Source organism: Lates calcarifer, linkage group LG20 (genome assembly GCF_001640805.2).
Source record: "Lates calcarifer isolate ASB-BC8 linkage group LG20, TLL_Latcal_v3, whole genome shotgun sequence".
In the NCBI taxonomy this organism is placed as follows: domain Eukaryota; kingdom Metazoa; phylum Chordata; class Actinopteri; family Centropomidae; genus Lates; species Lates calcarifer.
In genome coordinates, this window is record NC_066852.1 from 22,518,886 (window position 1) to 22,535,251 (window position 16,366).

Genomic DNA, 16,366 nt, shown 5'->3' on the forward strand with positions numbered 1-16,366 from the left:
ATGTATGAAATGTGATGGAGTGGAGGAATTTGCAGAATTTTTGTCTCTTTAATTTTAAAATGTAATGACTTTCCCTTCATGTTTTTAAACTATAAGTGACCAGCACTGTGTCATGGCTCAGTTTGTCTGGTCCCTTGATTATAGGATGAATGAACAGAGAAGATCCAAAGTGAAACTTCATGTACTCTCGATGTCGTACGCATTTTAGGGTTGATATGAAACCCAGAGACTTTTAAGGAAATCAATTGTTTGTTTTTCCTCCTATCACTCACTGAAAATGTAAGTACATTTAAGTAAATATAAAACTGCACTCTGCTATGTGTGATTTGCAAAAAGTGTGTGTAACCTTTATTTGTGGTTACTCATATTCCTAATTTAGAGACACTTTGACTTATTATCCTCCATAAAACATGTGGACATTTATGTTTATTTGAGTTAGTCTGCCACCTTTTGGACAAACTGGAGATTACTTAAGAGTGATGAAGAGCTTTCAGTAGGTCTATGTAAAACTCTGATTGAAAGAAAACTCATGCTCCACTGACTTCAGTGCATCTCAATGAGGGATCCCAGTGATTGTGCTTGTTGTAATTTAATAGTTAGACATCCCAGTACATCCTTTGAATTGGATCATTTACAATTATTCAAATCGTAATGGAATAAAATTATGATAAATTTCATATCCATGGCTTTTTTAGTCATTAAAGACATGTGGGTCAATTTGCTTTTAGAAACAAATGAGTCCTGTGATTCAGCTGTCATACAGTGGTTGGTCCATACTATAGATATGTCAGGTTCAGTCTGTCTCTAGATTGGGAACATGCTGCTCTCTAGTGGGCAATGTGTAGAACTGCATGATACATGGATAAAAGTTACAAAACAGGCCTTGTTTAGTTGGATCAGACAATTAAACCTGCAAATTAGTTGGCGGATGGTAGTGTATTTGTGTATGTTAATAGCTTATATTTGCTTTGCTCATTTTATGAAAAGCATAACATGTAACACTCAAGAACAATGTAGTTGCGTGTCTCATTTTTTCCTAGAGTTTAATAGATGAAATTAAACTACATTCAGTTTCTTCTCTTATGTGCCTGTGCAGAGTATGTGCTTATATGGAATGTTGAGTTGCAATGTTGTATTTAGTTTGATAATTAAGTTGAATAATTTTAGTGTATGATAAGTATTCTTCACCCAAGGCTCAAGCACAGGTGAAAAAAAGCATCAAACAGCCTGTTCCCAATGCACTGAATGACACAAAGACCGAATAAATAAAAGATTGAATAACACTAGGTGAATTCTAACATTTTAAGAATGAAAGAAGAGGAAACTATTGTAAGCTGTGCTTGTTTTAAACTCAAAACTTTTAAACTAAAAAAATGTCTTGGCCAGATCTGAATTAGCATTTTACAATGTAACAAACATTTTCAAAATAGTTTAAAAATGTAATGTGAATTTCTTAGATTTTTAGTGTTTATACCAGAATTCTTAGATTTGTACCTAATGATTTACTCCAGTCACCAGAGAGAACTTGATTTTCTTGCAGATTTGAGCAGTGTTTTCTCTGTCTGGCTTTGGTAGTGCAACTTCGGTAAAAACCATTCCCACCTTTTCACCATGTTTGTGCCCTTGTACCTTTGGTGTAACTTTATTTATTTTGGGTAAATTATTTTCAGGTTTCTACACAAAAGTGGGGTGGGGTAGGTGGTGTCTGGTAACAGGTTAACTGTGAGCAAATGTATTCAGATATTTTGTAAAAATAAAAATCCATTGATCATTTATTATACTGTATGCTATTGGTATATTTTTTTAACATGCTATAAATTCACACAGTGCTTTGTCTTTCTTTTCTTTAACTTTATTGAACACAAGAATTTCTGGCAGAATGCAAAGTCAAAATGTGTTTTCCTTCTTTCCTCAGTTAGTATTCAGTATTTACACCGGTGACAGAAGACAGACAGACAGAGGAGGGGTAGTCTACCAATGTTTGACCTACACTATGAGAGCTGTTGTTTACAGAGAGAAAAGCTGAGGAACAGGGAGCTCTGGATCAATAACAGTGACCAGCTGTTGGAAATGAAGGATCAAATCTCCTGTCTGACTGAATATGAAGCAGTTGGGTGTTACACAGTTGGGTGTTGGTGTTTTTTTTTACTGTGAGACAGTGCATCTTGGCAGGATGTTTTTGCCTGTTTTTCAAACCCTGAAAAATTGATGTTGCTTTGTCTCCTCCTCACAAATGCTGAGGAAGATGAAAGAATCTGCTAGATGTCCTTATTCTGACTCAATCAAGAGGTGGCCTCAAACAGAAAAATGCAAGGCTGCCTCTGTGTCATTCTTACATTTTTGTGGTATCTGAACAAAGGGGGAACTGGTTCACTCAATGTCCTCCACAAATGGACTTCAGGAGCTGTGACACGAGTAGAAGAATTTTTCATGTAAACTTGCACAAAAAGTGGTCCCACAATGGCAATTACAGAATAATTCAGGGTTTTTCTTTTTGGACAAAACAAAAACCCACATGGTTCTTTTTTCACACTATATTTTCATTAGAAACTGTAAAATTTGATAATGGCACCCCTCACTGTTTAATTACATTTCCAAGCTTTGTGAAGCAAAAACAGTTTTCTTTTGAAGCAAACATAAAAAGCTCAAAAAACAGGACAAATTTCACAACAGTTGAAAAAAAAGATCAACACAATACATGAAGCCTTCATTATTTTGTTCCATATCAAAAACTGTGAAGATAATAATATCCATTTCTAATATATTTTTGCATGCTTGCATCTGACAAATCCAACTATTTCAGATATTTGAGAGAATATGGGACCTGAGCAAAGTGTCATTGTATCTTGTACTCTGAAGTGATGGTTTACTAGATGTTCTCACGTGATGCTTATTTTCTAGGATGATGAGTCAGTATGTCCGAATATCTTTTTTGAGTCCAGTTTATTACAGCTTGGGACTCCTTTGTGTCATTTCTATGAGTTATGATAGCATCACACTCACCACGTCAACTGGCAAGATCTGGGAATATCGACGACATCTCTACAATGAAGTCTGATCAAACAAGAAACAGGAGCAGTCAGACAGGTGGTAAACAAGGCAACAGCATAACCAGATTTGGAAATAAAACTGAAAGTGAGCGCACCCAAAATGTGCATAATTTGGTTTTGGATCAGGTCTAAATACCCACAGATACATTTCAGATTCTTATTTTCTTCCTTTTTCTGGAGTGTATAAAGTGAAGTGGAGTGAAGTGGAGTGAAGTGTATAAATGCAATCCCAGATTTCAATAATTAACTTGGTGAGGACCATGTTTATCATAAGACAGAAATGTTGACCAAGTTATGTATATAAGATCCAATTTCTAATAAAGCAGAATGATCCTTTAACAAGGACAGTGTAAAGAACCCATTATATATATATATATATATATATATATATATACCAAAACATATTAAGAAACATTGCTTAATTTACAACTGTGAAATGTAGTAAATGAAAAAGCACATTGGCAGAAAGATGGAGATGTGAAACTTGAAGGGAATGGAAAATGCATGTCACCATTTCTTATTCAAAGGCACTGTGTCTTTCCAGTTTGCTGCTGTCAGACTTCTGTACGTTGGGAGCTCTGTTGCATACTATCAGCTACATCTTTTCACAATCAAACTATTTGCTCAACTCTATGACAAAGGACACAATGGACTCACACATTCACAGTGTACTAACTTGCAGTCTAATGTAGGAGGAACACTGTACAAAAAAAATGGTCAAATCCACAGCAGAGTACTATGGCTTGAGAAAAACATTGTGAAATCCTTTCATTAACTTTCTATGCATAAAAAGAGACCTTTAAACACCACAGACCAATTTCCTTCCTGGTTAGTTAAAAGTGGTCATTTTTAATCTTCATCCAGTTTTATTTTGTTGAAAAAAGGACTGAACCACTTAAAGGTTATGCTTAATGGCTTGTGTGTGTACATTCACTAACAGACACTGACTCAGTATTAGTCTTTCAGTTTTAACAGCTGTTATTCTGCTCAGCACAATTTTCCACAGGGATCTTTATAACCTGTGACAGTTTGGATTTTTTAAGGACTGGTTTTAGTAGTTTATCACATTGGTTAACACCAAATATCTTATGAGAATTGGTAAGAAAGTCACCTCTGTCAGTATGCATGCTAAACTATTGGCATGTGGTATACTAAATGACCATAGTCAATTGGCACAATGCAAATGTTGGTATTTATCATTAATAGCATCCATTATAAACCCAAAATACAAAAACTTTGCTGGTCTGTCAGCTGGTCAGAGAAAGTCTGATGCTGGTGAAAGTGGTGAATGAGATGACACATGCTGGTAGATGAAATCCACATCTTCAAAATTTCTACAGGGACCAGAGCAGGACCAGGATTAGGTTGCTCCACTGAAGGAAACAATTTAACTGTTACAGGCTGGTTACATAACAAGCAAATGTCCTTTTGGTTCTTTAGCTTGTATTTTGTTGTGTTTTTAACAAGCCCCTTAAAAGCCTGGTTTAGACTGGTGATGTCTGGCTCATAATTCAGGCTTAGACTGGCCCCACCAAACACAGCGAGGACGCTGCCACAAACAAAACCAAATGCAGTTTCCTGTCTGCTTTCCCGATAAATGCAGTTTTGTTATTATTCAGGCAATAAAATGATGATTTATTTTCATGAAATTTATGTCTTATGAATTATATTATACTTATGTTTAGTATAATGCCAGCTGTCTGTGGGTATTTAACATACACAATGAACAGAGATAGATATATTGGAGATACAGATGCTGATCACAGATCAGTTCTCTCAGATACTGGGTAAACAGACCAATGGGCCAAACTGCCCAAATAAATCAGTGTAGTCCCTTAAAGTAGTACTACCGAAAACAGACTTAATCAGACTCCAAACAGATGTTGCACACTACATACATGTGTGTATTCTCTTTGTGGCTTTGTAGTAATTCTTCAGCTTAACAAATCTGAATATCCTGTTTCTCCTGAGCGTCTTTAATATCTGGCCAGTCATAGCAGGTACTCAGGTCCAGCAGTAAGTGGACCTTGTGCTAAGGATTTAGTGATAAATTGTACTAAACCTACAATACATGTCACATCACTGCAGGCACAAACTAATTAAAGACCTAACTGCAAGATGATGGTAGCAGTGGTGACACAAACTCACACTGACAACAGTTACGGTGAAAGTGAGGAAACAATGGCTGGAGGGATCACTTGTTTGGTCACTGAGAGGTACAGAAGTCTCAGAAAGCTGAGCCTTCAGACCATTCATTTATAAGCAGTAAACATTAGAGGTTAGCATAAAGAGGGAAACAAAGGTTATGGATCAGACAGGGGAGTAGAGATGGTTATCCCCATGGCAACAAACTGAGTGTGACATTCAAGACAAACTGCAGGCAGTGGAAATGGGTGTGTCAAGAATTCAACTAGTTCAGCCAACAAGCTTGCAGGGGCTTAAGGCAATGCTATTTTTTTTTTTCAACAAACAAATCTACTATTCAGTGAAAACCTGTTGATTGAAATTGCTTTGACAGAACACATGTGGCCTTTGGATCCACTGTTAAGCCCAAACCTGTCAGGTGAATAACTTATCCAAAACGCTTAAAGGAAACCTCTGAAAAAGGTGAGGAGTATGTGTGAGATAGAGAGGGAGATAAAGGTGTGTTCTTACATTACCCTAAAGAAAACCAAATGACACAATATTAACCACACACACATAAGCTGTGTCCCACTACAGGTGCCACCTCCTTCAAAGTGTGTGGTTTACAAGGGATGGCTTTAAAGACTAGTGGGCTGAGACAAGATCAGTTTAAAGAAGATTCACCTTAAAATCATCACTAATTCCCACAGCGAGCTACTAAAGGGTGGTCCTCGTAAAATGTAGGATCAAATATCATAAGCAGGAAGTTGCCCTTAAACAGCCCAGGACAGTTCATAGTTCAGGCACAGTTCAAATTTTTTATTTTGATTATTGGAAAACAGTATAAGATGTTACTAGTAAATTTATCCATATAACTTAATTAACTTTAACTACAAAGCTACCACCAAGAAGAAACTGTGAACTATAAAACTGGCTTCCATTATTTACATCCTGCAGTATCCTTTTTCATTGGTCCAGTTAATAAAATACATTTACCAGCGACCATGTGAATACACCTGTTATATTTGGTCACATAAAAATGTTCTGACTTCAGGAGCTGATGAAGACTAAAGGCAGTACAAACAATTCACCTGTGGAGTTTAGGAAACGCAAGACATAAAGAATATACCAGTAGTTTCCATGAAATTTCAGCAAAGTAAGGCAATATTTTCCATTTGGAATGTGACACAGTTGGACTTTGAGGGATGTGGCCTCTGAGAAGGAACACAGCTATAATCCTAAATGTGACTATTTCTTATCCTAAACCCAACCCAACCATACCTCCAAAAAACAACATTTATATACAGCTCATTTGCAATAGGAAATATGTTTTGAAAGAAACCTACTGCCTTCAAGATTATGATCGTTATCAACACAAAAAGATACATTTTGAATGAAGTTACAAAACATTAATGCTGAACATTCCTGCAACACAAATACCAATAATGCATGTTATTGGTTTTGGTGTTTACTTTCTGTATATTTAGGCTAAACCATTATTTGCCCCATTATTATTTTAGTCGGCTAAAGCTAACAACATGCAAGACACAACCTGCATTGTCCATGTGCAGCATGAGAACATAGCACTTTGTGGACAGGAAAAACATTGCATGGGATCATGAACCATGCAGAAATTACATGTCTTCCAAAACATATTCTGCAAAAGTATATAAACATCATTTTTAGAGAGACAGGGTTGAAACTCATGAACCTAGACAGCATGATAAATCTTTCTCCGGTGTCTTCTTCTGTTTCTCATAGCTTAGGCTACATGATTTCTGGACCAGAACCATATGGAGAAAAGAAAAAAACAAAACAAAACATAACAAAACAAAACAAACATCTAGAGAGGAACCAAATGACAGCAACATGTACAGAAATACAGTAACTTTGCAAAAACAGGCATGCTAATGTTCTAATCTCTAGCCCTGGAAATAACACATTAAAAAAGCTAAATAGGCAGTAATGTCTGCACATTATTTAAACACAACAAAATATCGACAAAGGAAAAAGACCCATAATCCATTACCACGATGATGACCATACTGCATAAAGGATAGTATTATTGGTAATGTACCAGTCTTACATGTGTGTACATGATGAAGGCAGTAATGTGTGAAGTAAAGCTACAGTCCAACCATGGTTATCTAGAGGAAAATAGTTTTTCAAATTCTGTATTTAAAAGTTTATCAATTTAACATTACATAGATGAATGAGGGTGAACTACAAGCATGAATTTTGCTTTTTTTCTGTGAGAATTAAACAAATAGAAATTGACATAAAAGTAACTAAGGCATGTGCATGAGGTCTTTACATTTTCCTGGTCAGAAGACACTGTAGAAAGAGACCCACGATTTTTTTTTTCTTTTTTTTAGCTTTTCTGTTGCTTTTTGTTGTTTTTTCTGATGAGATGGGGTGGTGTGTGACATTGCTTTGAGGTTTCAGTGACTGTGACCCCCCTTGTTTATCATTAAAAACCCACACCCTACCACCCTTTCAACCCCAACCACCCTTTTTTTCCTGATGCTCTTGGGCGATGAGATTACGCTTTACTTTCGTTGCCATTCGTCTGGGGAGCCTCATTGGGAACTGTCTTCACCTCGGTTGTGGCGTTCTTCACCTCTGTCTCGCCTTTAGTGTTATCATCCTTCACAGCCTTACCACTATGGGGACAAGCACAGAAGCGAGAGAGAACCAGAAAGAGACAAAAGGAGAGGAGATTCTGTTAACAGCAAGTCTCTGAGTCACTCTCTCACAGCTAAACTGTCTGCTCTGAGCTGCCTTTTGTGTCATTTTTCAAAGAAAGAAGGGAAAAAAAATCTGGGGAAAACATGCAAGATGCTTTGAGGGAATTTGTTTTCCCTCCTGGAACTGAATGCATTTCACACATAATGGGATCAAGCTCACTATCCTAGCCAGACATCAAATAAGAGTACATGGATGTCACAGCTATTTTCAAGGAACAATGAATGTCGATGTGGAATGAGACAGGGCCGGTACAGTAGGCACAATGCATGAAGGAATGAAAGACTGAGGCATAACCTACAACACAAACTACAATACACAAGAGGATTACATGCCGTCTGGACTGAGCCAGGACACAATGGAAAGAGACTTTAAAGCTGTACTTCACTTTAATCTAACATTTTCTGGTGTTAGCATACATACTCCTGTTGGAAACATTTGTAGTAATATACTGCTGCCGCTTCCATTTTGAAACTGTGGTGCAAAATGTTACTTCACTGCTGTGTCATATACATTCATTGCTTCTTCTGTCCTCTGTGTTAACTCTCAAATAGCAATTTTAATCAATACATCTCTCTATCCTGCTGACACATGCTCTTTGTGGGCTTTAAAAAGTTAGGTCAGGGACTGTCCTATATACAGGATCCATAAATACATCCAACCCTGGCTGCCTAAACTGAAACAGACTGCCTATAAATGTCTCCAGACTAGATGTGATCTTTGGAAACTCTGATCCCTAATGTTCCTTTTAAAATTATTTGCGTTTGTATGTCCATACAGGCAAGACTGAGGGCTAAAGCTTAGTTAGTAAATTATCAGTAAACATCATGTTGCATTTGCATGTGTACAAAGTTGACACTATTGCCTGATGGTGATGTTAGAGGGAAAGTCTAGGAAAGTCAGGTGGAAATTTTGGCCTGAGAAGCTTAGGGGGCAATGTGTTGGTGGTTTTCTGACCTGACAGTGGTGCAGACTCACTGATCAGAAATTGTGTGATTTACTCTTACACTTGATATGTTCTGGAAATGTACAGGTAAAGTGATTCTACAAATTAGATGTTACTTTTTGTACCGACCTTGAGATGTTTTGGCAGACTAATCTGCCATGGTGGGCTGACTTCACTGTTATTTGTCACAGTTCTCAACACATTTTACTCTCATTCTAAATTCAGTCCAAAATCACTTCAGCTATGAGATTAGATTTACAAAGACAACAATATCACATCATAATGGACTGTTTTAGTGAACAAATTATATCACCCCACATTTATATAAGTCTATGAGCAAATCCATGCTCAATGCTCTCTGCTATGGCCAACTTGCTGAAGTGCCTGAGTTTTAATGATCTCTATCACTTTCATGGAAGTTCATTACACTTACAACCATTTAACTTGCACCTTTTTATGGAACTGAAACATTGTTTTGAATGTGGAGTGTAAGGATCATTAAATAAATGTATGTATCCAATATGTAGGAGTCAATAGTCTTGGGAAAGTGTGTTAAGATACTTTTCTACTCAAGAGAGAAAAATGGGTCCTGAGGAGGAGTATGCCACTCAGAAATCCAATAAATCCACAAGAAGCATGACAAGACATTTCAGTGTTGGGATGCTGAAGAGGGATCACCCCATAGATCAGTGGGAGAGCTGTGCTTCAGTCCTGTCAAAGAGTTATGAAGAAAAATCCCTCCTATGACAAGTTTGGTTATATCAAGGTGATGTTGAGCTGACAAGAGCCCTGCTTCCAACTAGCTCTCAACTCCCCATACTTCATCACTGACATCTTCTTCTGGCCATCCGAGTAAGCAAAGTGTGAGATGAAGGGGGGCGAGAGAGTGGAGTGATTGTCAGTAAAGCCTCTGTAATTCATCTTCTGCCATAGCTCTCTCATCATCCACACAGGCTGTCAGGAATCAGGAACATCTGCAAACTCCTAGGGGCAAAACTCCAAATAATAACCTTCATAGTACCACTGAAATAAAACAGGAATTAAAACAGAAAACAGTGGTGTCTGAGAGAGATTCTGTGATTGGCATTTTTTTTGCCTTGAACATCTATTATCCTTTATCAAAATGAGAAGGACACAGAACAATAACGTGGTGCTGCTGGAAATCACTTTGTGACGAGTATTTAATTTACTCGAATGGGCTCTTTCACCCCTGCACAACTGAGATGTTCTGTATTCTCCCGAATTCTCCACAAAAAGATACAACACCTCTCTACTCTTTCACAGAATGAACAAGAATTTCTCATTTGTGTTGTGCAGCAGGACTTTTTTTTTAAACTGTCAGTTTGTTTACCTGCAGGTTAGCAGAACTGTCTAACCTGATTATCTGATTTATTTTTTATCTTTCTTTTTTCTTTCTTTTTTTTTTTGCAATGTCTCCATGTTCCCTGATCCAAGTGTTTAACTTTTGTGTGTTGAGTCTTACTGGTAAGAATAATGGCCATAACTATAAAAACAAAGGCCAGGTTTCAATACACCAAGTTCTAACCTTTAAAATGTTTCTACTATAGTGGTACTAATATGACTACTGGAAGTACTGCTAACACTCATGTAAGCTTTACTGTATTGCTGGATGACCTGGAATGTGAATAGGATTTGTTCTAGATAAAATACATCATCAGCTATATGTTGCCAATGACAATGTAATGAGTGCTTAATCACACAGATGATCTGTGTGAAATATGAAGAAGCTGTATGGTAGCAAACGAACAAGCTGAGGATGGGGGTGGTGGTTGAATGAAGAGAGGCATGCACTGGTGACATCCCAGTAGATAATTTTTCTGGGCCATTTACCCAAATGGCCAACATCTGCTATTCTTAAAGGAAAATTTCATCCTTAAATGTTCCTACAATGATAATCAACCAGAAATATTCAGTACATTGCAGGAAGCATTCTGTGGTTAACTGTGCAAGTAACTTTGTTTTGTGTGCCAATTTTATATTACCCAGCCTTACTTGTTTTTATTTATAAGTTTATATTCTTCTGTATTTTCCAGAATGTAATTTTTACCCGCCTAAATAAAAGGTGGCTGTATATAAAAATACATTATCACTGGAAGCCGCATAGCTTTTGAAAACTGGGGCATGTCTATAATCACAGCTGCGCTCCCTTTTCACATTGCAACTACATTTCTGGCTGCATTCATTCAGGTATAATGAGGCTGTTGTTGGCAGAGACACCAGTATCTCTGCCTCTGGATCTTTTCCTACAATATATTTATTGAACAGTGGTGCCAAGCCCACGGCCAAACATACTTTAAGTGGGTGATCAGGCAGCATTGTCAAAATCCACTGAAAGGCAGCAGTGCATAGAAGCACAGATGAAAGTCTAAGGGACTGACACATTTTGGTGTCATTTTTAACCTCACTTTTCACTACACTTGAGCTCCTACACAATGTAATGATGATGAAAACAATCTCAGACATATGATTGTTTGAAGCTTTTAGCCCCTGTTTTTGTAGGCCTCAGGTAAGCTTTTCAGTCCATGTGTGAAATGAATGCAAGGCCAGTCAATTCTTGTCTCTCTGTTTTCTGTTTCTCATAGTTTGCCCTTAATCATTTCCAAGTTTAAAATATAGAAAAATCTGCAGTAAAATCTATCAAAATACATTTTCAGAAGATTATGAAGTTTAGAGACAGTGGTAACACATCATAACACCTGTTGTTGTGGTCAATCTTCAATATTTTCTATGGTTCCTGGCAACATACCTAACTGGTGCAAAATTATTCATGTGAGGGTCTGACACCAAACCACCACATTTGCATTTTAGGACCAAGTTTCCTTTTACAAATAGCAGATTTATAGGTTATTGGGATGCTACCAGAATAGAGGTGACAAGTTGAGGAATGTGGAAATGGAAGTGTTCATACTCATTTTGAGCTGGTGTGGTCGAGTCTGTGCACAGGGCATTGGGGGCATCCTTGGCCGGGCCGTCTACTTGTAAGTCCTTATTCTGGGTGCTGTCAGGGGCTTTGACTGGGTCACACTGGCTCTGTAGGCCATCAGCATTAGCAGAAGGCAGGCTGACTGGCCCTGAGACAGGGGGTATTGGGTTGGACGAGTGGGGAACTTTAGGAGTGTCGCTCAGGTCAACCAGGGGCCCGACATCAGGCTGGGTGTTAGCTTTTACCGAACTGGACTGGGCAACAGGGCTGTTTTGGGGGGAGGACTTGGCAGGGGCCACTTTGGTTGGGCTGGAGGCGCTGGTGGTTAGCATGGTGCTCTCGCTAGCAGGACTGCTGTGTGCCGTGCTAAAGCTCTCAGTAACTGAGTTAGTGGCAGTGGAGGGGAGCAAGTTTACCACCGTGGAGGTGGTGTCTGCAGCAGCAGGCCTGTTTGGTGGGGAGGAGTAGGACAAACAAGGGAGGAGAAGGAGGGGTGGGGAGTGGACACAGGGGTAGAAGCATAGAGCCACCAGAAAAGAAAGAAAAAAGATGAGAGAAATAAAGGGGTAGAGGGGGAGTGCAGGTCAGGGCATAAACAAGGCAGAGTGAGTACTACTGTGCTGCAGTGAAAAAGTAAAATCTACACAATCAAAACATTAGCAACAAAATATTTGCGGAGTGGTAACAAAAATAATAATAATAATAAACATAATACAACAATTTGCTACAAAGAGAATGTAAGAGTTTCAGGATTAGGATGCTTATGTGCTTTTCAGATTAAAACAAAGACCCGGGTGAACATAAACACGGGTTTCTATAGGAACTATAGGGTTACTAGGGTTACTACTAAGGTTTAATAACCATAACAGTGTATTGTAGTTATTTCATAACAATTATAAAAATGTGTTATGTTTAGGCCTCTCAGCCTTAAATCACATGATTACAGTTGTTTGAAAACAACATCTACACATAAGCTTTAAATGGTCTATACCTGGGATGTCCTCCTGAGGCAGGGGTGTCACTTGAACCTTTTACCAAAATACTGTTTTGAGTCAAAATGGAGGTCCTTAGCTTATACACATCACTATTATGGTTTTGTGGCCATGCTTACAAACCTACACTTGCAGAGTTTGGGACTTGTTGAAAGTTGACCTGGCATTAATCTGTGACCAATAGTCTGGTATTGTTCAGGACAAGCAATTCAGTGTGAACTTGGTATACAAGAGTCATAGCATCAAGATACTATGCAGATTGGCCTAAGTATGGGACACCCCTTAGACTGGGATAAGTGGTGTTGGTGTTCTGACTACTCACTCAGGTTCTGTCAAAGGTGTGGTCTCATTGGGCTCAGTGGGACCTCCTCCCTCTTGGTTTGGGATGTGTTCTTCCTCTGTTCTCACCTCAACAATTGGCTCCTTAGACTCGTCTTTCCTGTTGTAAGACAACAACAGACAGTTAGCAAGCTGTCAAACCTGTCACACACACACAGTGACACAATTTACTTTGTTAACATCCCATCCATGTGACAGGAAAATCTATTTAAAGAAACGTCCCAGTGATCAGTGGCAATGTAAAGAAATATGATTTGTAGTTAATAGGTTAAAACATGTAAACACACCGGTTTTCTCCTTTAGCTGTCAAACACGCTCTCTCATTCTCTCATTCCGACATCTGAACATCCTCCACCTGCACCCACCTGCAGGCTCTGGCTGCAGGTTTTCCCTGGGGGCTTGTCTGTTATCATCACACTGCTCTCTGATTGAGCTAAGGTTTAAAGTGTTTGCTTGCTTGGGGTGACATGTTTAGATCTAAGGTAAGATAACAACTCGGTACATATCATGATTCAGTCTCAAAAAATCTGTTTCATGTGAGCTGTTTAGTTTAAAAATTTAGTTGTTGTGCAGGATTGTGAAGTTCATAGCTGCCATGATGACAATATATTGAACAGAATTTTTGATCAAGCAAAGGCTAACGTGCAATAACTGCATTTCAGCGTCACTGTATATTACAATGGTAATCTGTTAAATACAATGCTATATATTTTACTGTTAACATTTGCTATGCACTTTAAATGTAATATGCAATTGTCAATAAAAAGTGAAAAAAAAGCTTTAACACTTCTGCAAATTCAATAGTTAGAAGAAAACCTGCAATCTGTTGTGCAAAAATAGTTCTAATACTAACTGCTCTTGAAACCACCATATCTCATCTTGGCATTTCTATCTCTACACGTCAAATAAACATAATGAGTAAAAGGATTGATATCGGTTGATATTACGCTACTACAATTTTTGTGCTAAGCTAGGCTGAGCACATCCTGAATGCATTAAGATAAAACAGTTGTCAATCTTCTCATCTCTCTGTTCTTTCAAAGCCACATTTAATCTTTGAAAATTTCATTTTGGCCACTTAGCAGCATTGTTTTTTTTTTTTTTTAGATTTTTATCATCTGTTTACACATTCAACAGACACAGAGCAACATTTGCATTCATTTGGAGACATTTTTGTCCACCTGACATTTAAGTCAAATACTCCACCTCCAGAGAAAAATATCTGGTACGTGCTTCATTTCCACCAGCTAGTCACTAACTTTGTCTGCATGTTGTTTGGTGCTGGGCAACAGGTTTAACACAACCTTCATATAATTGAGGGGAACAGAAAGTTGGTGGTGATTCTCTGTAGGTTCACAATTCACTTTGCAAGGTTAATTGTGTGATCCATTGATAATAGAAAAATATTTATTAGTCCAGCTTTAAATACATCAGAAATAATGGGTCATAAACTGTTGAGGGATGATGATGCTCACTTACGTGAATGCTGCCTTGCCCTCCTCAATGTCCTTGCTCTTGGCACCAGGGCCGGCCTTCCCACAGAAGTTAACAGCAATGCACATGAGGAGTCCGCACTTGTTAAGGAAGTAACAGGTAACGTCCACACCCACCAGCAGCAGGAAAAAGACAACAATGAGGATGCCTACGATGGCTCCAGTGCCAAGGCCTGAGACACCGTCCATGGCATCTGAAGGGCAAGGACAGGGAGAGGGGATAGGCAAGTGAAACAGGCAGGAAAGGGGGGGAAAGGAGTTAGGAGAGAGAAAAGGGGTTAACATGGAGGAGAGGGGGTAGAAAAAAAGTTAGAAAGAGAGAGGGAGAAGGATGATGAGGAATGCAGTCAAGCTTTTAATAAACTGCTTCAGGTTTCAGTTGTCAAGACCTCAAGTGTGTCCCTATGTTCTTTTCAGAGGGAATTTGGAAGTAAACCATGTCAGAACCACAAGGGAACTAATATGTGGAAACACAATAAAACCCTCATCTCTGCTTTCATAATAGCAACTTGATATTTACTCTTGAAAGTCATCATGGTCGACACACTTGAGCTGTCCAATTTCACACACAATCACAGAATTCCCAAGGATTAAAAACACACATCTAAATCAGCACACAAAGACAAAACTAGATCTACAAAATATCCACGACTCTATGAAAGAGGTGGGTGATAGTATATCATATACGGATCAGATATTATAGTAAATGTTTGAATTATAATGCTAACCCTTTTGCTTGTCACAGGGCACATGTGGCACTCCCATAATAGGCTCTGACATGTTTTAAGACATTCATAACTTGACTATAATCATTTCTAAAAAATATGGGTATGAATGTCTGTACCAAATGCCATGCCATTCCATCAAGAAGCTGTTGTTGGGATATTTTGCACCAGAGGAAAACCAGGGGATCACCAAAGTCATTGTCTCCTAGAAATTATGGTTATTAACCACTTATGTTTTGAGGGAAACATAATTGTTGCCAGGATTGTGAAGTGCCATGTTATTGTACTCCATAGCATTAGTGGTTGGGGTTTGTTGTTGCAAATTAGGAGAACATAACAGTAATTTGTAGGAGACAGGGTGGTTAGGATACATCTTCTGTAAATTTTGTGCCAAACTATATTGATGTTTACTGAGCATTTGAAACTTTGAAATGCTGCTGGTGGTGGAGCTGCTGAGATGACTTTCATGGCTTGACTATTAATTAAGCAGTGTTTTGAAAATGAAAAATTATCAAATCCCTGCAGTATTATAGTGATGTCAAAAACTGGAAACTCTTGACGCACTGCTTACCCTAGATTTTCAGAGGAAGACCACTGGAATAAATATAAATTGTAATTACCAGCAAGAAATATGCCACAGAAAAACAAGAGTCATGACAGATTACTTTCTTTGAAGTTAATGTATTTGTTTTGTAAACCATCACTCCACATACCACTTCTATAAAGAGAGTTTCCAAACAGATTTCATGATATTTTTTTTCTTAGTTCCAATTCAATCTCTTTAATTGCTGCTCTTAAACTTTACATAGAGGTTAAACAGGGTTATCTAAGCAGCAGTTTACCTCAACATTTGCAAGCAGTCATCACATTTATAATTCCACTGTGAGGGCAAGTACAAATGCAGGTTATTTTCTCACTGAGATTATTCTACATAAACAAATGTGCATGCAGTTTATATACAGGATGGAATAAACAGGATTTGGAGGTCCAAGGCAGTGCAGGCTTTGC

The 16,366-nt window shown here is 38.1% G+C and overlaps 1 protein-coding gene across 8 annotated transcripts in view; it reads right to left on the bottom strand.

The window, feature by feature from the left end:
- Positions 1 to 1,830: 1,830 nt before the first annotated feature.
- The window catches only part of ncam1a (neural cell adhesion molecule 1a), a 236,810-nt gene continuing 222,274 nt past the window's right edge, over positions 1,831 to 16,366 (bottom strand). For 5 of the 8 annotated variants that reach the window (XM_051078864.1, XM_018689280.2, XM_051078863.1 and 2 more), the window contains 4 exons: positions 14,620 to 14,827; positions 13,124 to 13,240; positions 11,795 to 12,256; positions 1,831 to 7,837 (listed from right to left, as the gene is read on the bottom strand). In XM_051078864.1, the coding sequence (XP_050934821.1) occupies positions 7,717 to 7,837; positions 11,795 to 12,256; positions 13,124 to 13,240; positions 14,620 to 14,827 (908 nt within the window). In that variant the 3' untranslated portion in view covers positions 1,831 to 7,716. The remainder of the gene's footprint in view (positions 7,838 to 11,794; positions 12,257 to 13,123; positions 13,241 to 14,619; positions 14,828 to 16,366) is intronic. The other 3 variants (XM_051078866.1, XM_018689285.2, XM_051078869.1) reach the window with 1 other exon arrangement.